Source organism: Sturnira hondurensis, unplaced genomic scaffold (genome assembly GCF_014824575.4).
Source record: "Sturnira hondurensis isolate 20B ecotype Veracruz unplaced genomic scaffold, ASM1482457v3 Scaffold0004136, whole genome shotgun sequence".
Taxonomy (NCBI): Eukaryota; Metazoa; Chordata; class Mammalia; order Chiroptera; family Phyllostomidae; genus Sturnira; species Sturnira hondurensis.
This window is the reverse complement of record NW_028076767.1, coordinates 35,408,966-35,433,495: the sequence shown is the minus strand read 5'-3', so window position 1 is coordinate 35,433,495 and position 24,530 is coordinate 35,408,966. Positions and strand designations below refer to the sequence as shown.

The following is a 24,530-nucleotide window of genomic DNA, read 5'->3' as shown; positions in this document are numbered from 1 at the left end:
CAGATAAAACTGTTGTAAGTTTGTGAATAATCTAGCCTTGAATTTTAATGTCTTAAAAGATGGTTTTTAAGGAGGATTCCTTCAAACAGAATTTGAATGTAAGGGAATGATCGGTTTTTAGCTAAATGGAAAACTGAAATTTAAAAATCCAATATGTGAAATGCACCTTAGATTCTGTCTGATTTAGAGGTGTTTCTTTGTCCATTTCGCTTTGATTCTCTAAGAATCAGTGCCCTGGTCCTAAATCGTTGTTAGGTAGCCCTCTCTTACACTGCTAACGACAAACATTTTCTGGTTCTAACATCAACGTGAACATGTTGTAGATGTGAGAGATGTCAGCAGATGACTCAGGTCGGGTTTCAAAGGGAATCAAAGACACAGAACTTCAAAATCAAGCTTTGCAAATGCATTTTTTAGCCTTGCTAACACTCAGTGAATTATCCTCTCCCCTGGTTTAAATGAGATCAAGCCAAGACTGATCAACAAGGGCTTTGCTATTCCGTTTTCATTATGAAGGTCTCCAGATCATTTATACTATTCTGCAATGTTCTTTCCAAACCACCGGTCACCTTCCCCTTTAACTGGCTATGATGGTTTCCTCTTTTAACTTTGTGGATTTCATTAAATCATGTCACAAATATTTGCAAGCCTATGTTGTGATGGACAGTTCTAAGTGCTGAGCTTACAGATACAGATGCAATCAACTTGTGTTTTTATATCCTAGTGGAGGCAGCAGAAAATAGATGGGTATAAAAGTATGTAACCAAAAATACGTATCAGAAAAATAAAGCAGGTGTCTAACAGAGCCTGATCAGGCAGGTTCTCCCCAAGGAGGGTCATACCTCAGATGAACAGGGAGCAGGAGAGCAAAAGAGCCAGAACTGGAATGAACAAGGCATGAGGTGCGGTTGCAGAATCTCAGCAGACCTTTTGGCCATGACAGGGGGGGCTGGAGGTCATGCCACATGATGTTTCTAAATGAAACGGAAACCCTATGGAAGCATTTGAGCAGGGAAGTCACATGACTTGGGTTATGTTTTAAGTCATCACTCTGGTAGCCGTGTAGGGAACTGATAGTAAGGGGACAAGAAGGGACGCATTGGTAAAAAGGCTTTTCCAGAAATGGAACAGATGGTGACTTGAACCATTTTGAAAATGGTAAAGTTGATAAACATATTTTTAAAAAATCCCCTATAGGCTTTGTCAGTTGCCTTCCAAGAATGAGCCTCACTTTCATTTTTTGCTAACGGGTCTCCTCTGATCTGGTGCACCAACCCATGGTAATGAGTTATGATTGGTTTAATTGTATCCTGACCATCCTGCCCCTCCTGCCCCCCGCCCTTGTTACACATTCACTTGTCTAGCACAGCTCAGAAGATCCTGGTTAGCCAAACAGACTTCAGAGAAAGTCTTCACTCCTCTGAAGGCTTCGTTCTTATTGGTTATGGCAGGAAAGGCATTCTGTCCAGCTTTCACCCAAACCGAAAACTTGATCGATATGGGAAAAGAAAATGAAGCATTTCCCAAAGTGTACTCTGTCAACAAATATATTTGAGAAACATTATGATAGAGGGTAATTGGTTTATTCTCAGGATTTTAAAACTATTTAATGTGCTTTAAGGTTGTCCAAGAGAAAGCTAAAGAACCCAGATTTTCCTAAACTTATGTAACCCTAAATGTCCCATTTGAAGAATAATAATCTGGATCACAAAATTAGTCTTCTTCAGAACACCATTATGGTAATTTCAGACAAAGTTGTGAATTTTGTAGAATCAAATAATATTCTTAAAAATCTTGGTGCACCATTCATTGATGTGCACCAAGAAGGCTGCTAACATCTAAAGATTTAAGTGTTGAAGTCTTCTGACAGAAAAACAGATCAACTACTTGAAAAAATCTACCAATGGAGATGTTTTATTGTTAAGATTTGCATTTTCAGTAATCTTATTCCTTCACAAGAATTAGCAGGCTCATTTAAATAAAAGTTTCAATAAAGATACAGATAGAAATGTACTGCCTGAATTTTTCCCCCTTATTAGACTAATTTTGAATTTGAGCTATTATGGAAACTGCTACCCTCCTCAAATGAAGGAAGGAAGAAAGGAAATAGTGAACAGTCTTTTTTACAAATATTTTATTCTCTTACTATTTGGAAAACATTTAATTAAATAACAAATTTGAACTACACTAGAAATTTTAGTTATAACAATTTACAGTTATAGAGATAGGATTTCAAACTATAATTCATTGACTATTAGTAAAAGATAGCATGCCGCAAAATTTTATCTCGTCATAAAAAGGATTAATATGGCTTATAACTAAATGTCAAAATATATTTTCATTACATAGTCTGATTTAATTTCTCAACCACAAGATGTTGGCCAAAAGGGGTGATTTACACTTAGCTAATCAGTTCAGATTTTCTCTGCTGGCAATTCTAACAGTAGGCTTGATACTTTACTGGTATAACTGTAATGAAATGCAATCAAGAATATTCTATTAAAACTTTACTACTCAAAGTATGATCCATGGCCTAGCAGCTTTGGCATTACCTGAGAACCTGTTGGAAATGCAAAATCTGAGGCCCACCCCAAACCTACTAAAGCATAATTTGCATTTTAACAAGATTTCCAAGTGATTCATATGTGTATTAAAGTTTGAGAAGCACTGCCTTAGAATATATTCTCCAGGTGTTTTACTATCACTGAAGATTGTTCTGCCAACCAGCTGGGGTGGTCAGGCTTTAGAAAGAACCTGGCACTGGGATTACAGTTTACCCCCTTCACTGTGCACCCACTTAAAATGTGTTCTCTGCCCTGGCTAGTGTGGCTCAGTGGATTGAGTGCTATTCCCAGTCTAGGGCACATGCCTGGGTTGCAGGCCAGGTCCCAAGTAGGGGGCATGAGGGAGGCAACCACACATTTATGTTTCTCTCCTTCTCTCTCTTCCTCTCTTTCCCTCTCTAAAAGTCAATAAACAAAATACAATTTAAAAATGTATTCTCTGCAGTAGAGCAAAATACTTTTTAGAGTTTATATACATATACATATTTTGTGCAGATCTATCTGACTTGCAAATGCTGAATAATAAAGAATTTCACTTTTTATCTATTTATGCCCATTTTAGCAGGGCACAAGTTTGCAAAGCATTGTGGGTGGTGTGAGTTTGTATGTGTATGAGAGAGAGGTTGCACCCTTGGAAGCACAAGAAAATGCGCAAGTATGCTATGCTGCCTGCTCCAGGTTCGCCAATTAGCAAAAAGGCAAACAGCCAAGTCTTTTGCCACTGACTTCCCCAGAACAAGACCTCTACTTTATTGGAAGTATTGGGCTTCTTTGAAGTGATCACATCCTAGATTTCTGAACCAAGTTTAAGATTCCCCTGTTCATTCAAATCTCAGCCCACTCTCCAATACATCACCAGACTACCTGGTTGGCATGAACTCACTTAAAATTTCAAGAACCTGTGATCTTCTCAGAGCCAGATTTTCTCTACATCAGTATACAGTGCAACAACACCATCACATGTTGACCGCTCAGGCCAGCAACATGCCACAGGGCAATCGTACTGGGGAGATTTGGCATTTAACAGTAGGGTTTGGTGGGTTAAGTTGAGGGACAACCATGTCCCTGGACGTCTTCATTCTTCCCCTGAGGAGCCCAAGACTCAGCTTCCCCTGTAGATCTTGCTCCCCACGGCCCTTTTCCAACCCCCCATATTAAAGCTGTGTTCTCCGTGTGAGGTTTATAAGCACTTAAGATTCCTAGGCCCATGACCTCGTTCAACAAACCAACTCGTAAACGTGAGGAGACTTAGGGAACTGGAATTTGGGATGGGGATTATCCTTAGTTGCCATCCTCAGAGGGTGAAAGAGGGAACTAAACATTAGGACCAATGCTGATAGAGTGGAACGCTCGGTATCTGGTAGTAACATGGGAGAAAGAAGATGACACATAGGCAGACAGAAAAGGTAGGTAGGGAAAGGAGGAAATCAGCTATATGGAAAAAGCAACATTCAGAGGAAGCAGCCTTCCTTTCTCAGCACTGAGTTTTGGCCTTGATGCTGGTCCTGAGTATGAGCATGTGATGATTTTATGGCACCCTCACTCAGGCCTTCCTCTCACATGGGATAGACCTGCAGCCCCAAGGTACTCTCAAGGCCTGTCTTTCTTACCCAGCCTTCCCTAGATACCGTAAAGTGTACAAAAACAGTCTTATAAACCGTATGTCTCTGAAGAGCCCCCCGGTTGCCAATCCCCCTATTACTTGGCCTGTCAGTCCCATTTCACAGATAAGCCACTTTCTTAACATTCTCTGCTCTTGGTCACCTGACTCATGACATCACCCTGGTCCCCTTACATCCCTGGTGATTTCTGCGTAAAGCTCATGTGAGTTGCTTTTCTTTTGCCTGACCCAAACTTTGGGATCCTTGAAGATTCTCTCAACGGCTCTATTTTATTCTTTTTCAGCATGCCCACCTGTATGTTAATGTGCTACCAAAATAATATTTTTAGCTCAGGTGTTTCTTTTGAGCTCTAAAATTGTCTATATAATTGTCTCTGGAACACAATCTCTTGGGTGTGTCTCAGAAAATTCAAACTCAGCAGTCAACCCTCCCTTCAATACCTTCCCATTGCAATCTGCTTCCCTCCTTGACACTTTATCGCAATGAATGGCAATACGCAATCACCCAAGAAGTGGATTTCATGCTCAAGTCTTCCCATGCCCTCACCCCCTTCCTTCCTTTAGCCCTTTCAGATGCATTGATTTGAGCTCTTGGCATCTCTCTATGATACTAATACACCATTCATTTAACTAGACTATCTGCTTCTCATTTCTTATCTGAACTCTCGAGGCATGTTACTCTACTGCATAAAATATTTTTTTCTGAATGTAATAAAAGTTCATACTCCTTAGGAAAGCATATGAGATTTCTGAGATCTAAACCCTGCCTATGTCCTCTGTGTCTCTTTCTACCACTCCTTGACGGATGCCAAATCCCCAAAGTTCCCTAAATGCACCTTGCAGTCTCGTACCATCCTATTCTTCCACCAATCTGCCGGTAAGCACCTACCTGTGCTGAAAGATTCAGCTTAGACATCCTCCTCTCAGATAAAACTTCCTGACTCTCAGAACTGGCTGCTCCTTTCTTTGTTCACGTGGAATATTGCATTTTTAAAGAAGTGCAGAACTTTGTTTTCTATATATTATTATATATTGTGTTCTATATATAATGATTTTCTCAAGTGTGGATCCTGTCTCTTTCATGTTTGCCTGTGTAGCACCCAGCACAATGCCTGGCATAGGCTAGGGGTCAGTCAGTATTCACTGAGAGAAAGGATGGCTGTATAGATGTGGAGTGAATTCGAAACTGGGCGCTTGTCTGTCATTTACTTGCTGATGCCTAAATTCACCATAACAAAGCCAGGTTTTAAATGAAATGCCTCTCGTAGAGCAGACAGCATTCACAGCAGGGCCTAAAAGAATGACATCAGAGTCATTCTGGTGATGAGATCTGAGAGGAAGCAAGTCTCCTGAGGACATGGGCTCAGACGAGGGGGTGGGGGGAGCTCCTTGAGCAGAGGGGCAGATTTTATCTGTTAACAGACATCTGAGTTCTGCAGACAGAGGAGCATGAAAGAGCAAGAAGGCTTAGCCTCACAAATGTTTCCTCACCTTCATTCCCATACAAGGCACCTTTTGATGTTTAGGAGTCAGACCATCATCTCACTTCAAACAACATCCACAGCCTGTGTCCACCTTTCTTTTTAGCTAAGTTCTCTCTGGTGAAAAGCAAGGAATTTACCTAAATGGGAATCAAAAAGCCAGTTGGAAGCCCTATCTGTGAAAGATTATTATTAACTGCAGTTATTGAGGGCAGTTATGAAATCAGGGCTGTTGTTTTTTAAAGACAGTTCTCACGGCTTTTAAAAAATAGCCTGGTGCTACTGACAGTGCGGGAGGGCTGTGGAAGAGGTTTAATCCTGCCCGTCCCCCGTTCTGCTCTGCAGTTGTTAATTTTATAAACAGCCAAAGTCACTTAAATGTCCATCGACAGTAATTTCAGTCAACACGGACATAGGTCCCCAAACAGAGATTCATTTCAGTCAAGCCACTAAAATTTCATTGGACTCGATGAAAATTTTTTTCAATGGAGCTATGAAAGTGTTTTTGCCCATTCCCTAAACTGTTATAGTTGGAAACTGAATTGAATTTCATAAAGATTTATGAACACTTCCAAAGTCACCTAACAGCCCAAAGCCATGTAGTAACTTTTTCAATGCGATGCTTGTGGAGGTAATAGTAGTAAATGGGCAGTGAGATGAGACTTGGGTGGTTCCCGCCCCGCCCCTGCCTTACCCACAGCAGGGTCCCAGGCTCGGCTCTAGCCCGTCTGCTGCCCCCAAAGAATCATTCGAGCTTGCTGAAGCCTTGGAGTGCAATCTTTATTCTATTAACTTATTGGAGTTCAAGTAAATGTTAGTATAACTCACTCTAATTATTGGCTGAAATATAGAAGGGGAATTATGTCTCAAGTGTAGATAACCTGAAAATTATTCTAAATGAGGGTTGAAATAGATTTATTTTTACATTTCTACCTGAATGTAGGTAGGTCAGGTGGTCCGGGAATGATTTTTAATGAAGTCTCATGATTAAGAGCCGACTTAGGTGGGTCTAGAAAGCCATTCTGTTTCATTTCGTTCCTTTAGCCTCGTTTCCGATGTGACAAGCAGTAGGCTAGGCAGAGTACTTTCTCAGAACCGACTCGCTAGAAAGAGTGATTCAGGGTTTACATTCCAAAGGCTTCCTTCCTTTATAAGGAAAACATTGTGAATCTGCAATCAACTAAGCTAGAAATTAAAACAAATGGGTACTGTCAACATTTACAGATGAGCTTTCTTAGAAGAATGACAGATGGATTCTCAGAGCAGACTCTTTTTCTGATGTCTTCAGATACTGAGCTTCTATTCTCTATACACAGACAGCATAGGCCCTGGGGTGTATCGGATAGAAATAGTAAAAAAATAGAACATTTGAATATCACCCCCCTCCTTGTATCTCATCTCAGTCACTTATTGACACTGTAACATCCTCCCCAGGCATCCTTCACACCTTTAAGATTCCAAAGTCAGTCTAGACAAACCATACAGGTGGCTTTGGCTCTGCTTACAGCAGTTGTTCAGGATCCTGCAGACCACGCCCACTTTGCGGGCTTCCACCAGTTCCCTGAACCTTGGTGGAATGGATTAATCTTGGTTTCCCTAACTCAAACTTGAGGCTGGTCTTTCTCTTTTTGTCCAGTTCTGTTTCCAGAGGCCCAAGCCATGGCATGCGCTGATGGTTGCCCTTTAAAGCAGGTCAGATCAGATTTATTCTATCTCCTGGTAAGGGAATGTTAGAGGGTTGGGAATGTAGTCGTTCACCTTGAACAAACCGCTTAACCCTTTGGAAGACATTGTCTCATTTCTAGAATGAAAGGAACCCGCTAACCGAACACAATATTTTCTTTTAAAGATCAATACAGTTAGTGTATGCAAACCTACAGTGTGGTAAGCCTATACAGTTTACTTAAGCAGCCAGGAATAATCCTTAATAAGGCAGGATTACCTCTTAGCTAACTGTAAGTATTCCAGGTAGCAGAGAATTGACTGCAATTCTTAGCTGGGATGCTTCCAGACCAGAACTGTATATATCATTAAAATTGGTATCTTGTTATATATATTTTATCCCAGTAATAAAAGCATCAATTAGAATTGACTAAACTCACAGGAGAATGTGAACTACCTGTAATTTATAACTATTAACTTTAAAAAAATCAACTACGTTGTAGACTTCTGGTATTAATTTCAATCTCTCCTCTGGAAAGAATCACTAATAATCTGTATTCATTTGTGGTAAAAAAAATGTTGCTAGTATAGTCAATGCTGTTTCCTATCTGTTCACTTGACCTGGTTCTCTACATTCTTTACACTTGTGCCCTAGTTTGTACTTGTGTTACAATAACAGGACCTGGAGTGGCACTTTCTTTTATTAAGACAGTTAATTCTACATACAGAAGGTTCTCAGTTTTTCCAAAGCAAATACTCAAAGCTGAGTCTTCATTTAAAAAGGTTCTAGCGTTCTGCAGCGCTGCTGTGAACCCCCTCTTCCTCAGGTCTCTATGGCTCTGGGGAAGCACTCCCTGTCCCTGAGATCTGTGACCTGTCTGTGATCTGTGATCTGTCCCTGAGATCTGTGACCTGTCTGAGATCTGTGATCTGTCCCTGAGATCTGTGACCTGTCTAGGGGTCTTGGACATGTTGTCTCTGAGTTTTAGAGTAATGACATTACTTGCTCACTTACTGATGAGGAGAATAACTTTCCAGATTAAGCCTATGATGGAAATCTTGTCCCCAGGTTTGTTTGCTTTTAGTTTTAAAATGTCATCTTGGCTCCGATGATATGTTTTATATCATTTCTTTTTGCACCATACAGTGTCCCTGGGCTCTCAAGCTTCACTAATAATTATTTCACATCTATCTTAGTACATCTTAGAAAATGTACTTTGTAAATTGAAAGGATCCATACAAGTGCAATTTATTTTTTGGTCATTTACCCGAAGACCACAAATATAAGAATATGAAGGGAAATAAGTCTTCAAGAAGGTAACTGTAAAACAACTAGTAAACACACAAAAAAGTTTCTTTTCTCTTCATGAATCACCTCTGACACCAAATGTGTGGGTTTTTCACACCAAGTCATTCTCCGATTTCCTGCGAGCACCAACTAGGTGTCCTATGACTTAATTCGATTCTAATACTAACTACCCAAAGTTGACAGATCTCATAGGTTAAGGGACCAGTCCCAGAAACAATGCCAGTCACGAGTCCGGGACTTCTGTACTGTGACCAACCAATTAAAAATTGGGGAGTTCCATGACCCCCTCCTGAGGTTCAATAATGTGCTAGAATGGCTCACTGAACTCAGGGAAACACTGCTTATGTTTACCAGAGTATCATAAAGGATAAAATTCAGGAATAACTAGATGAAGGAGAAATATAGGGCAAGGAATGAGAGCAGGGAGCTACAGAGCTTCTGTGCCCTCTGTGCGGGGGCACACCACCCTCCCAGTACCTCAAAGTGTTTATGAACCCGGAAACTTTCCACAACCCACCGTGTGGACTGTTTATGGAGGTTCCATTATATAGGTGCATTTGGTCAGAACATGGGGCATTGGTGGCTGAACCCAGTCTCGGGCCCACAGTCTCCTTGAAGACTGCAGATGAGGTTGCCACTTTGGACCTTCTAGTTACGTGGTCGGTTCTGTGGCAACCACCTGCACACCTCCCCCATTCTTAGAGGCAAAGCTATTTAGGAACAGGAAACAAAAACTAAATATTATAACAAAAGATGCTCCTTTCACCTTTACCATTAAGAATTTACAGTCTTTTAAGAAACTGTGACTGTGAGCTGGGGATAAGACCAAAATATGTAATTCTTATTATATCCTAGTGTAAGAGCTAGAAAAGTGTGCTATCCAACATTTCTGGAAAGAAAAGTTAACTAAGCTGAAGTATGATACCTGATGGCTATGTGTATTGACATACAGTCATATAGTTGTGGACATTTATTCAAGATTTATATATTTCTCCTTGTGGTTGCCTCATCTTGCCTCTTGAATAGAGTCATCGGCTGAAATGACCTGCCTGTCTGCGTGCTCCCCGACTGCTAGGCAGGCTCTGTGAGAGCAGAGCTCTCCCGCTCTGTGTGGTGCCGGTAGCATTGCGTGATGGCAATCACGTTAGTGATGATCTAATCAACTCTTTCATGCTATTAACAGGAAGCTGGAAAAACATGAGGGTATTTCCATTCTCACACTTCATGTCTCCCAAATAACTGTATGGCTTCTAAAACTGGTTTTTGAGAAACTGTTGATTTTTAGGTGAAGCATGAAAAGAGTAAGATCTATCTCTATAATTCACACACACAAAATATTTATATTATTATCATATTGAATTCATATTACCTTCCTTTAGACATTAATTAAAAACCAAGTCTGAAATGGATTCACTTTTGAGTGGATGCACCATGATTCTAATGAGTTTTTTATGAACAACGTGTGGTTATAAAACTAAAGTAGTTTTTCCAATTTCTGTAATCAGAGGAAATTTTTCTGGGTCAATGTACAGCACTTCTGTTATAAACAAAGCTGATATTTAGAATAGAATATCTAAGCTCTCCCCTAGTCTTCCAATGCACTGGTGTGAGATAGGGCTGAAATTATTTTTATATTTGTAGTATTATTTATTATAGTTCACTAAACCAAATTAGAATCATTTTCCCAACGTTCCTGCAGGATTTTAAACAATGTAGGAAACTTTGGTGCATTAAATTATTTCTCATATTTCCCACTATTGTCCTTGCAAAGTGGTGTAGCCTCTTTTTGTGTTTACATTCCTCCTATTTACTGATGACATGTTAGTCTCTGATGTTTTCTTATCTCTTTTATCTGGTCTGCAAAAACTAGCTTCTGTGTTCTTCCAGTCTGGCCTGCTTTGGGAAAAGAAAAGAGAAGGGAAGGCAAGAGAACAGAAAAGAAGAGAAGAGATAAACCTAAGATTAAACTAAATTCATTTCCTTTAGTCTCCCCACAAAATATGTTGCTACTCTGAAAACGTCGTTATTACATTATATAATTTGTGCTCTATTTACAACATTTTTTGTAAGTTGCTTTAAAATTGTTTTCTGGTTTCAAGTTTGCATTGTCTGCTAGTCAATAGCTAGCTATTCAAGAATAAGAACCTATTTTAACTCCTTTTGTGTCTGCAAAGTGCTTGGGACATACATACATAAATGGTTGTTGTGTGATATAACTTCACCCTCAATTATCTAATTGCACACTGTTTATTTGCCCTGTCCCTTTTGAGAATGAGTAGGAACTGTTTTGCAAGACAGGTTTCAGATAAGACACTGTTGTGTAGCATTTTTACATGGGCTCTGAACTCTGATGATGAAAGAGAGAGATCCTGTAGACTATCTGTGGGTCTTGTAAACCTTTGAGATTTTGCATGAACCAGTTGTTAAATCATTCCAGTGCGCAAATCCAATCTTGCAGATCAGATTACTTAGGAGATAAACGTCACATAATAACTATGAGGGGAGAATTGTTTTACACCAGGTCCTGCATGTGCTGTAACTAGAAGAGCAACTGTTTCTTCTTCTGAACTGAAGCATGAAATGGACTTGGTTTAAGTTATGAAGTATTCGCAGTTTCAGGAGTTGTGGAAAGACTGGCAAAGAGTGAAATTTCTAAAAATTGCCCTTCTACTTCAGAAAAATTGTCGTGAGCACCTCAGCCAGAAGAAACCTTTCTATTGCATTTCTCTGCTTTGCACTCTTTTTTTTTTCCTCGATCTTCCTCTCTCCGCTTCTTTTTTTTTTTAAAGATTTTTTAAAATTAATTAATTTATTTATCTTTAGAGGGGAAGGAGAGAGGGAGAGAAACATCAATGTATGGTTGCCTTTCGTGCATCCCCTGCTAGGAGTTGGCCTGCAGGGAACTGGTCTGCAACCCAGGCATGTGCCCTGACTGGGAATCGAACCGTGGTCATCTGGTTCACAGACCCGCGCTCAATCCACTGAGCTACACCAGCCAGAGCTGCTATGCACTCTTTTGTATGGCATTTCATACCTGCTGGCTTAAATAGTTCTTTATTGATCTGTTAATTTCCCAAACTGAAGGGAACATTTCCAGAGGAAAGGAAAAATAGGCTATGTTTGGGGTGGGAAGAAAGAAGGTTAGTTTGAGGCCAGATGTGGCGCATATTAAACCTCAGGCAAGACATTCTAACTGGGTTGAGTTGGGGGTGGAGGCATTAAGAGTCTCTGAGAGGGGAGATTACATATTCCTAGTTGTGCTCTAGAAAGACCAACTGCCTGTAAATGTCCGTGTACTGAAAAAGTGACCAGACTAAAAGCAGGAAACATTTATGGAGCATTATTTATCGCCTGGTTGCTGTATTGGAATACACAAGTACAAAGGATAAGGATCCCCAGTGTACTTACATGTTATGCACAGCCTCTCTGAGTTATACATAATAGGTGTTTGATCAATGTTTGTTGATGAGTGAATAAATACATATAAACAAATACATATAGGAAATGTCTCTTATTAACTTAGACAACCTTCCATATGTGGGTCATTGGCCCTGCACTCGGATTTCGGTACAGTTTATTTCTGTAGGTAGTTTGTTTCTGTGCAAATAATATGGTTAGTGATGGTGACGATAAGAAAAGAGGGATGAAGGAGAAAGGGCTACAATGTATTCAGTCCTCATTATGAGGTAAGCACTGTATTAAGTACTTTATCTACATTCACTCATTTTCCCTATTCAACTAGAGAAAACTAAGAGATTATAATGATTTTTTAAAAATATATTTTACTTATTTTAGAGGGAGAGAAAGGGAGGGAGAAGTCAAAAGAGAGAAACATCTATTGATTGTCTCTCATATATGCCCCAAATGGGGACTGAACCCACAACCCATGCACGTGCCTTGATCTGTCCTCTTTGTGGGATGATACCCAAGCAACTGAGCCACACTACAGAGCAGAAAACTAAGAGATTAAAAACCAAGCTTGATTTTCTCTGACTGGCTTATTTCATGTACCATAACATTCTCCAGGTCCATCCACGCTGTTGCAAAAGGCAATATTTTCTTCTTTTTTATGGCTGAGTAGTATTCCATTATGTAAATGTCTCACAGCCTTTATTAAAGATTTTATTTATCTATTTATTTATCTATTTATTTATTTTTTAGAGAGAAGGAAGGGAGGGAGAAAGACAGGGAGAGAAACATGAACATGTGGTTACCTCTCACATGGCCCCCACTGGGGACCTGGCCCGCACCCCGGCATGTGCTCTGACTGGGAATTGAACAGATGACCCCTTGGTTCAAAGCCTGTGCTCAACCCACTGAGCTACATCAGCCAAGGCCCTCACTGCANATATTTTCTTCTTTTTTATGGCTGAGTAGTATTCCATTATGTAAATGTCTCACAGCCTTTATTAAAGATTTTATTTATCTATTTATTTATCTATTTATTTATTTTTTAGAGAGAAGGAAGGGAGGGAGAAAGACAGGGAGAGAAACATGAACATGTGGTTACCTCTCACATGGCCCCCACTGGGGACCTGGCCTGCACCCCGGCATGTGCTCTGACTGGGAATTGAACAGACGACCCCTTGGTTCAAAGCCTGTGCTCAACCCACTGAGCCACACCAGCCAAGGCCCTCACTGCATTTTTATCCACTCATCTACTGGTGGACACTTGGGCTGCTTCCAAATCTTAGCTATTGTAAATAGTGCTGTAATGAACACAGACAAATACCATATGATTTCACTTATATGTGGAACCTAGTGAACAAAATAAACTAACATACAAAATAGAAACACACTCATAGAGACAGAGAATAGACTGACAGCTGTCCTTGGGGATGGGGTTAGGGGCTGGGTGAAAAAGGTGAAGGGATTAAGGAAAATAAAAACGGCTTTAGTGACACAGACAACAGTATGGTGATTGCTATAGGGAAGGGGAGTGGGGAAGTAGAAGAGGGTAGAGGGGGAATAAATATTGACAAAAGGAGACTTGACTTGTGGCAGTGAATGCACGATGCAATATACAGATGATGTAGTATAGAATCATATGCTTGAAACCTGTATAATTTTATTAACAAATGTCACCCCAATAAAGTCAATTACAAAATGCAAGTTCAAGCACCACTAACAAACCAGAAGAGGGTTTGATTGGCAGTTGTGACAGCTGCTGTCAGTGCGTGGCCCCTTCTATTATCTGACCTCCCCTTGCTGGTGGGGAGGCAGTTTCGGCATGTTAGCAGCTTCCCAGCTCAAGTGCCTTTGCCTCTCTTCTCTGCCTGAGGACTCTGATGCCTGGGAGTGTGCTTGTCTGCAAACACGGGTCACCTGTAAGTGTGGTAAGGTTGACCCGCCACCAATAGAGGATAAGTCTTAAGATAAATGCCCCAGCCTCCTGGGCTTTTAGAAGTTGGGGATTCTGAGGTGTGTTTTCATAGTTTCTCAGCAGGTTTAAGAGCTCTTGTAATTCGGAAGGCCTTGTTTCATGTTTCTTGTAACGCAAACTTGTCATTGATATTCACATTCAAACCAGCAGCAGGAAGTTTGGGCTAATAACATATTCATCTGTATATCAGAATGAAAGAATCGGAGTTTCTTGTTTCTTTTTGGGAGCTCTGTTACTGTGAAAAAAAATCTCTCTCATGATTGGATCCTATCTTGAGGAATCTTAGTTTGGATTCCTCAAGAGAGGACATTGAGCCCTGGCTGGTGTGGGTCAGTTAATGGGCACAGGTTGTGCATTCAGGCAGATGGAAATATACAAGCAAAGATGCTGAAGGTGGACAAACCTCAGTGCACTTAAGGACATTAAGAAAGGTTGGTGTGGTCCTGGCTGGTGTAGCTCAGTGGATTGAGTGTGGGCTGCGAAGCAGAGGGTCACCAGTTTGATTCCCAGCCAGGGCATGTGCCTGGGTTGCATGCCAGTTCCTCAGCATGGGGCGAGTGAGAAGCAACCACACTGATAGTTCTCTCCTCCTCTTTCTCCTTCTCTAAAAATAAATAAATAAATAAAATCTTAAAAAGAAAAAAAAAAGAAAGGTTAATGTGTCTCAAGGGAAGAGGTCCTGGAAGACATGGCCAATGGATAGCTGGCAAAGTAGTTTAGAGACCAGATCCCAGAGCCCATGTGGAATGTGTAAAGTGTGGTTTGTACTGGAAGAGCAATGGGAAACTATTCATAGGATTTAAAGCAAGAGAGTGTCATGTGTGATTTGATTTAGAATTGTGTAAGTCCACTTTAGCATCTATGGAGAAAATTGATGTTGTGGAGAAAGACCAAATAGGAAGACCAGGCAGTGGACTATTGAGTAGCCCAGCCGAGATCCCTGCAGTTGGAAGAGGGTTGTGGCCAGGCAGAAGGAGATGAACAAATGGAGCTCTTCTGAGCCTGGAGCTCAAAGAGAGGTCCAGGTAGAGACGTGAACTGGGGACTCACCTGGTATTTAATGGTATTATTTAGCTAGTATTTAAAGACATAAGAAAAGGGTTAGAGCTCCTAAAGAGAGAGGTGGAAAGAGAGGAAAATAGGGCCCAGAATTGAGCCCTGGGGCTTTTCTACACTATGGTGGAGGAAAGGAAGCCAGCAGAGAGACACAGAATGCCTAGACAGAAAGGGGGTGCTCAAAAATACTACTACAAAAAGACTTTCACGTAGGAAAAATGTTCACTCTCGATGATAACTGAGAAGTTGGGTGAGCCCATATTGGAATCCTCTCTACTGGGGCGGACTTGTATGGAGATGGAGAGCACTGTATTTTGTCTTTTACTCTTATTTGCATCCCTAAAGTGGCTGCTGGCACACAGTAGAAACTTGATACGTATTAATCAAATGACACATATTAATTGAATGAGTGAATATTTAAGTTCAGTTAAAGGTTACAAGTAGGTATATGTAGTATTTATTTATGTATTTTAAAATTTTTTTTACTCTCACCTGAGGACTTTTTTTTCCCATTGTTTTTAGAGATAGAGGAAGGAAGAGAGAGAAACAGTGTGAGAGAGAAACACCCACTGGTTGCCCTCCCCATGCACTGGCCCGGGGATCTTACACACCCAGACCAGGGATCTGAAACCGCAGCCTAGGCACGTGACCGAACCAGGAATCAAACCAGTGAACTTTTGGTTATGGGACGACGCTCCAACCAAGTGAGCCTCATGGGCCAGAGCAGCATAAGTAAGTAGTTTTTAAAGTCTTTTTCCAACACCTCCATGTAACCCTTCCCTACCTGATTTTTCACACTTGCCCACAAAAACACTGATTAGAGAGAAAGCAGTATCTACAGTCTTTGTCAAAGCAATATTGAACACCCTTTGTTTCTGCTGACTTAGGAAAAATCGAACTAGTCTCTAAGCCTTAGAGAAAGGGAACTCGGGGCTAACAGAGCGTGTTGAGGTAACAAAGGGTGGTTGTTTCTGAAAAGGTGGTATCACTGTAACTATAACAACAATCCTGCTCTACTGGCTGCTACTCATGTTAATTATGCTAATGAAAATAACTGTGTTGAGTGGATTTCAGCACATAAGATTTTGGTGAAGAAAGAGAAAAATCCAGGTACGGCTGAGTGGCTCTGACATTGCCAGGGTCTGGAGAATGTGGAAGTGCCTTGGATATGACTTCTCCCTGGGCGTCAGCTGGGAATGTGGCTGCACAACAAGAGAGATCGCGTAGTTCAGAATGATGGCCATGTGAGCTCGTTCCAGAACTGGGTTGGAATCAGCATGCATATCTTCTCAGGAAAAAATGATCTTTGGGTGGAGAAACAAAGTCGGGCCGTTTTTAATGGGCCCTGTTGGCTACATTTCTAGAAAGCCATTTCATTTTATTTTTACGATAGATGTGACAAACACCATTGTCTGCCTTTTACTTTGTTGCACATAATAGGAGAGGGTTGCTATTCCTCTTGTTTTGTCTGTTGATAAGAGAGTAAACATGATCAACTTGGGTTTGGCTAGAATATCCTCGCCATTCTACAGATATCTCAAATTCTCTGTCTAAAACTTAATTCATCAGTGCACCGCGCGCATGTCCATTTCCATGCATACACACATGCATAGCCTTGTTCCTTCTGTGCATTTTTTTCTTTGTGAATTATCATCATCTCACTCAGATCCGCAACTCAAGCCTTGGGCATCACCCTGACTCCTTCATCTCTGTTCCATGTTTGTGTTTACCAGTGCTAGAACCAAGTTCTATTGGGTCCTGTCTCTCATATCTCTTGAAGATATTATTTCCTCTGTTCTTCCTTTGCTATTTCCTAGTTCAGGCCACCACCATCATCTTACTACTTACTAATTACTACAGGAGCCTCCAAAATTAGGTTTTCTGTATTTGGTCTTTTCCTCACACTTCTGAAACACACAGCTGACCAAAACAAATCTTTCCAGAGCTTTCTGTCAGCCCCAGCAGAAAGGTACAATTCTCTAAACTGGCTTGGGTGATTCTTGATGTGTCCCTGCTTCCCTAGTGAGCCTCGTACCATTCCAGTCTGTCTGTGGACAACTAAATGCTCCACCAAAACCACCTCTTCCAGTTCTACCTGGTCCTGCTAGAGCCTGCCCTCATTCCTGCTCTCACACTGCTTAGCCTAACTGAACTCTTCTTGACCTTCCAATCTCTAGTCTCCCTTAAACATTCAGAACTTTCTCTAGTCAGTAAAAGTTTGTCTTTCTACCATGCATTTTCCTGAAGGCTTATCCCGCCTTGCTCACCATGATATCCTGTAGATCTTGCAATGTGCTGGCTCAATGAATATGCTGAATAAACGATTACAATTTAAGATGTGCTATTTCAGCATGGTCTTAGTGCACACACACCCACGTGCGTGCACACACACATGTGCACGCACCTTGGTGAACCCCTTTTCTTTCTTCATTTTTTTTCACACAGCAGTAATTAGTAACTGGACCTGCTCCTCCTACAGATATCAGCCTGATAATCATCTACAGCTGTTTCTCTGGTTGCTCAAGAAAGAAACCTGAGGCACATCTGGATTGCATTAGAATGAGAATCTAACGCAGTTTGGATGTGTTGTACTGGGGTCCCGAGTGCATCTTCAGAGGGTTATTGTGGTATCTGTCTCTTGACCTTCCACTGGGTATCTGGTGGTAACGAGGTGGATGCGTGGGAAATGGCAGCAGTAAGAACTACGTTCTTCGTTAACGTGAAGCAAGTCACAGTACTTTCTTAACCCAGCCTTGCTGTTGAACAGCTTAAACCACGTGCCATTCAGCCCGTAGGGAGACAGGCTGGCCGCCCCTCTGCCTCCTCACCGAGGCAGGGGAGGACTTAAGAGGAAGCGTGGGGAGTAAGGAAGTGGACTTAGAAGCTTGGAGGAGTCTGAGTCTTGAAGTGAATTGCCTAATGTGTTTGTGACCAAAGTAGCTCAGGCACCTTCAAGAGCTCATTTGTTTGTTTTAAATTTGTGGCCCTCTGGTTATTTCTACGACCCCCCAAGTCAGATACAGTGCCTAATTAGCAGCGAAAAATGTGGATGGTTCCGCGCCACAGTCGGATGCCCAGGTTTGTGGCTGGCCTTTGGGCTACACCAGGGCAAGCGGTGGGGCCTCTGCGCTCTCAGTGGGGCTACACCGCCGCTCACCCAGGCCCCAGCCAAGGTTAGAAGGCGTAGCCTGTGCGCCTTCCAGCTTTGCCACTAGTAAAGTCCCTAGAGCCCGGAGTCTTCCCGCTCTCGGAGGAGGTTGTGAGGTCTGGCCGGACGCGCGATCAGCAGTGGAGGTCCCCCAGCGCCCCCTGCAGCTGCTGGTCGCGGGTAGACGGCACCTAGTCTCGCCTCAGCACCAGGAACCCCACCCAGCCGCCCGTGCCCGGGAGCGCGGGAGCATCCGCACCTCTCTGCGGCAGAAACCGGGCGTGGGGTCCTGCGGGCGGGTGCGCTACCTCCCGGGCAGCCTCTGATTGCTCCGCCCGAGGGCTGACTTCCCCTCCCTCTTTCCGTCCGTCCCTCCCTTCTTCCCTTCCTCCTTGCCTCCTGCCTACTGGCACTGGACTCGCTGAGCTTTTTCTCTTGGGGCCTTCTTCCCTTTGGCCTGCGTCTCATCCCGCACAACTCGGGGATTGTGCCATTTGGTGTTGAATGTTCCCCTCTGAGAGCGCATGGCTGAGGAAGAGAGGCGAGGGCCGGGCCCCCGAAGGGCCACCGTCCGGGAGGCGGTGATGCTGCTGCTGTGCCTGGGGGTCCCCACCGGGCGCTCCTACAATGTGGACACCGAGAGCGCGCTGCTTTACCAGGGCACCGCCAACACTCTTTTCGGCTACTCAGTGGTGTTGCACAGCCACGGGCCGAACCGATGGTGAGTGGAGTGGGACTCGGACGCTCTCGGCTTGGCAGAGCAGGGAGTGAACGGTGGCTCGGGGGTTTCCTGCCCCGTTCAAACTTTCCTCTCAGGAGGCAGAGGGGTACACTTTGAAAGCTAGTTCGCTGGAGGTCTGCTGATCTGGGGTGGCAGCGCCCGGGGTGCGTCTGGCACAAGGCGCTGGAGCTAGTGGCGGGGGGCGGTTGGGTGCGCAGGGTGGTGGGCGGAGGAGGAGGAGACGAGGGGAGCGGGCCTGGTGCCAGCTGCATGTCAGCTGAAACCAGGAGTTCTGTGGGCAGCACAGCTCAAGTCTGTGCGCACGTGCACATCTCTCAACTGTAGGCTCATAGTGGGGGCTCCCACCGCCAGCTGGCTCTCCAACGCTTCAGTGGTCAGTCCGGGGGCGATTTACAGATGCCGGATCGGAACGAATCCAAACCGGACTTGTGAGCAGCTCCAGCTAGGTGAGTCGGATCTGGGACCAGTAGTGAGTGACCCCCATCCCCCACTTGTGGACTCCACGGTAGCACAAGTCCTGCAAAAACTCATGTTGCCTATTACTTTCAGTTTGAAGTGAATGAGTTGTCACTCAGCTCCGCACCATCTTCACATAAAAGTGATTCCCCTTCTTTCTGGCAGTACTTCACTCCCTTGTGGATACAGCAACGGTTTGCGGTACTCTGACCAAACTTTAACTAAACTGTGTAAAGGGAAATTTCTTATACCTTCTCCTCTCCCCGTCCCCCAAGTGTAGAGTACATTTTAAAGTTTCTGCACATTAAGGACAGGATAGAGTGATCAAGACTAAAGAATTTTACTTCCATCTTTGACCTTGTTAAAGAGAAAGGCTGAGGGGCAGGACAGGAAGAGCAGTTGGGATTGATTCCGTATCCTGTGATTTAGCCCGAGGGCTTTCTACAAAAGAAAATGATACGGTTTTACTTAGAATATAAAGTGTAAAAGAAGAGCACAGGACACTTGGCATCTCCACTGTTAATATAGTTAAAATGAGGCATGACATGTAATTATTAAGTTTTCTCTTCCAAAACTCTCACGTTAAGGGGATACCTCTATTTAAAGGAATTTCTTAATATCTCTTCTTAGATTTGTGATGACCTGGGAAACATGTTCTGCAGGGGGAAGGGAGAAAGTTTATGTTTCAAAGACAGAAGCAAATTTGCTTTAGAGAGACAGCATGGGGCCTGGCGCTTGTGGCGGGATGGGGGAGGTGCGGGCAGTGGAGTGGGGAGAGGAACCGATATTAATTCATACCTGTCTTGTTCTAAACACTGTTAGGCACTGCTGTATATGTTGTTTGATCCCCCCCCCCCTCCCCGGTCATAGGTGGCATTGTTCCTACTTAACACATGGGAACTCTGTGGCCCAGAGAGCTGCAAGTACTTCTTCTAAAGGTTGCTCAGCTAGTGAGTGAAAGATGGAATACCCCCCTCCAAGGCAGGTCTGCATGGGTCCTTAGTGCAAGCCCTGTCTTTTTTTGTATGCATCTTCAGTGCAAATAAAACCAAGTGAACAGTCCAATATGTTGTCTGCTGAGCCAATGAGTCATCTGCAAGAAAAGGTTACAATTGGTACCTTTTTCATATTTATGTTTGTTGTCAATGAACTTTTGAGATAAGCTAATTACTCTGCCTTTAACCTTCTTCTATAGTAGTCTTTGCATTTTCTTGAATTGGGAAGCTGGCTCCCTTCATTGAGAATGAATTCAAATAGAATATGCACATAATGGAACTTTTCATTTTAATTCAGAGAACATCCAAAAAAGTCTAGGAGGTGTCTGTAGCGTGCTTCCCATGAAGCCTCCTCCATCCCCAAAGGCAGACTAGGAAGGCGTACTACGTTCATAGACCTATCCATTTGGAATAACTCTGCAAAACCTAACTTTCATGGCATGAGGGAGTCGTGGGATACAGTTGGGGAGTGGAGCAGGCGACCTTGATCTGCCAGGGCATCCTGGTGAGACCTCGGGGAGGGACCATTGCATTCCTGTTGTCCTGTCGTAGTTTCCTGACTCATGGCGTTATAGCTACTGCCATCTAGCACCTAGTTCCTGTCTGGAAGGTCACTGAATCTATTTTGATATCGGGATTTTAACTGGAAGGATGTCATAGCGGTATATGAAATTTCAGATAATAATGCCTGTCAAAATTGAAGGTAAACCTATACGCTTTGGGCTTGGGGCACTTAGGGATCGACTATAGAAATATCCTCAGAGAAAGAGCACATGGGAAATGAACACAAATTAAGTGAAGATTTATTGGATAGATGGATGAATGAAAACAAAGTGAAACTCTGATTGTCATTGTCATTGGTGAATAAGAGGAATATTTAGAAATAACAAGCCAAAGGCATTTATGACAATACAAAAGGTATTTACTGAAATAAAAGGCAAAACGGACAAGATTTTTGTTAAATTACTGGTTGGAACACTAATAGCTGTAGAAATAGCTTTGACTATTTGCAAAAGAATTGACTGATTTTTTATGCAGTGTTTTAAACAACATATCTTTGTTTCCTTTTATAAAGAAATGGGGTATTTCCCTTTTTCCTCTTTTAGGGTAAAGCAGGGATAAATGGTGATGGAAGGAGACTTGGGCTGATAAACACACGCTATGATATACAGATGATATATTATAGAACTATTATATTATAGTACCTGAAACCTATATCATGTTATGAGCCAGTGTCACCCCAACAAATTCAATACAAGTTGAAAAGAAAAGATAAAAAAGTTAACTGTATGAGTGAAAAGGTAACAGTTGAAGTGAAACATGATGAACACATTTTCTTGTTGGCCAAACCAGAAAGTCTTATCATAACTAAAGACTGAGCAGTGATTGCCATGCCAGGAAGGTGTTTCGTTCATTTGGAATGGCTTTGTTACCAAGGGGATGAAGTTCAAAGGTCTCTTAAAACGGTGCCCATCTCCTACGCAATTCGAAATACTGTCCAGCTAGTCTTTAGGTGGCAGAATTTCAGACCGAAGCTTGATTCAGATAGACAACTCCTGTAAAGGGAGTTCAATACCCCACCCTCCTTACGCTACCCTCGCCTTTGTAGATAGTGTTGTTGAATACTGTGGTATATTTACTGTGGCCATAATCCTAAGTGGGCAGCAAGTCTTTTTCTAGAGTGTTCGGGGTGTTAAATGTTGAGGGTAAAATACCCTTTCGGTGAAGTGCATTGATGATTATAGGAGAGGTACTTTTCCTCCTGCACGCAGACACCCTTCCTCCGCCTCCCTGCCTGCCTGAGAAGTGTCTCTGCTCCCTACTGGAACTTCCCACTATGAACCAGACACAAGAGAGTCTCTCACCTGGAGGGTTTGAGCCCAGCCTCGTTCTGGGAGACGTCATGTCTGAGGAGGCCCTAGTGATTGCCGCACGTCCATTTGCTTTTTCACTCACAGTCTGCAACCTTGCTGAGGCTTTTTACAAAGAAAATTTGATAGCAGATGGTTGTTAAAATAAGGCATCACAACTAAGGACTCCGCTATTATATTAATCATAGGCCATCCATGGATTACCAGTATGCAAAGAATTAGAACATAATAAAATTGTACTTTAAAAACTATCTTTAATGGGTTATTCAAAAGACATTTCAGATCTTTTATTACTTTGGAGTTGTCACTAATAGCGTCACACACACACACACACACACACACACCCCTACACCTGTTTGGCTACTAGAATCTAGAGTTAGGTAGTTACATGGCTCACTGCAATAGCCAGTAGCCACCTGTGGCTCTTGAGCAGGTGGAATGACGCTGGTTTACTGTGAGGGGTGCTGTACTGTAAACTACATCCTGGACTTCAAAGACAGTACCAAAAAATAAAATACAACCCAGTATCTCATCTTTTAGATACTGATTACATTGTTGAAATATTTAAAATTCATAGTGATCAGATATTTAAATGACATTTTATGTATTAAGTTAAATAAAACATATTAAAATTAATTTCACTTAACTTTTTTTACTTTTTAAATGTTACCACAATAAAATGAAATATTTTATATGTGGCTCGTATTATATTTCTACTGGACAGCACTGCTGTAAAGAAACATAACTTCCCTGAACAAACTGACACTGAATTTTTAGCAGGTGCTTTCCCCCCCGTCTCTGCATGCACACATAGGACTTTCACTTTTCTTTTCCAGACCCGGAGTTGTACAGGGGCTAGGCCTTAAGATCCCTGCCTGTGCCTCTCTTTTCTTACTGGGAAGAGCAATGGTCTGTCACACGTTAGTCATCATTATTCCCCTTCAGATTTCTTCCTGAAGATTACATTACCTTAGCCAGCCTCCTGGTTTATATTACACACCCTGTTTTGAAGTGGTTAAGTCAATTAGCATTGCACAGTTAAACTAATGATTATTTCACTCTCACTTCTGCCTGATGTGCAGGGATTAATAGCTTGCCATGACAAGGCAAACCCCTCACTGTTGAAACTGCAGCTATGTGTTCAGTAACTTTGTCATTTGCACTACTCTTTCCATTGTAGCTCGTGAAGCTGAGTGGATGCAGACAGGTCATTTTGAGAAATCAACCCTGAACATAGGTTGTTATGGGAATTATCCAGGAAATCAGGGCTTTATTAGTAAACTGTGATATTAAGAGAATTAAGTTCCCTGATTTCCATCTCCAAACTCCATCTGGAAAAATGGTTTCCACTTCATTTGAGAGGTTAGGTTTTCTAAGTGCATTTTATGTTTTGCCTTAAGTTTAACAGATTTTTGAGTAATATTCTTAGTGACTTAAAAATAATCTCCCGTTGGCAACAGTTCTGGGGTCTGGTGTGGTAATCCATTGTACAACTGGGTCATTTGTTCAGTCATTTGTCAAAGGATGAGGAGAGGCCAGAACCTGGGCAAAGAAAAGAAACCAGGTCCTTGCCCCAGGATTTACAGTCCATTAGGTTACTGTAGGGGGGGTATGGTGAGGAGGTCTAATTGAGTTAGGATAAAATGCTGATGTCTTCTTCTTCGGGAATTGCTGTTCAAGTGGGGGACTAAATAAAAATCAGGAGTTACTTAGAGAAAGAGGTTGTGAGGAAGGTGCCAGACAGAGTGAACAGCGGGCATGAAGTCCCCGAGGTCTTGAGAGCGTGGCGTCTTTGAACTGAAAGAACCACGCATGCAGCTGGACTGGGGAGGGTGAAGTGGATGGTAGGTGGAAGAGGTATTTTGGTACAACTTCCTAAACTCTTCTTAGGATTGTGAACTTGATCCAAGATGATTGAAGCTGGGAGTGACATGATTAGGATAACAGTTGTGTTTTAGACAGATACGTCTGGCTGCAGAGTAGTGAATGTCTTGGAGGAAATGGGTCAAGACAGTGTCAGTAAAAATGCAGAAAATCAGAGATTCTCCAGTTGTTTAAAAGACAGATTCATCAGGGTGTGATAAGAGAGAAATAAAAAAAAGTTTTATTTTCTTCCCTCCTGGGACGCAATATAAACACAAATTAGTGTCCTGGTAGGGAAACAATACACTCACACACAGAAGAAAGATAGGTTTAGAAAAAATTCCACAGTTGATTCTTACATGTGACATCTAACCCAATT

At 42.3% G+C, this 24,530-nt stretch overlaps 1 protein-coding gene across 1 annotated transcript in view; it reads left to right on the top strand.

The window, feature by feature from the left end:
• Nucleotides 1–24,530, top strand: part of ITGA4 (integrin subunit alpha 4) — a 129,891-nt gene that overhangs the window by 28,172 nt on the left and 77,189 nt on the right. The window contains exons 2-3 of the mRNA XM_037044345.1: nucleotides 17,522–18,945; nucleotides 19,291–19,412. Coding sequence (XP_036900240.1) covers nucleotides 18,749–18,945; nucleotides 19,291–19,412 — 319 coding nt within the window. The 5' untranslated portion in view covers nucleotides 17,522–18,748. The remainder of the gene's footprint in view (nucleotides 1–17,521; nucleotides 18,946–19,290; nucleotides 19,413–24,530) is intronic.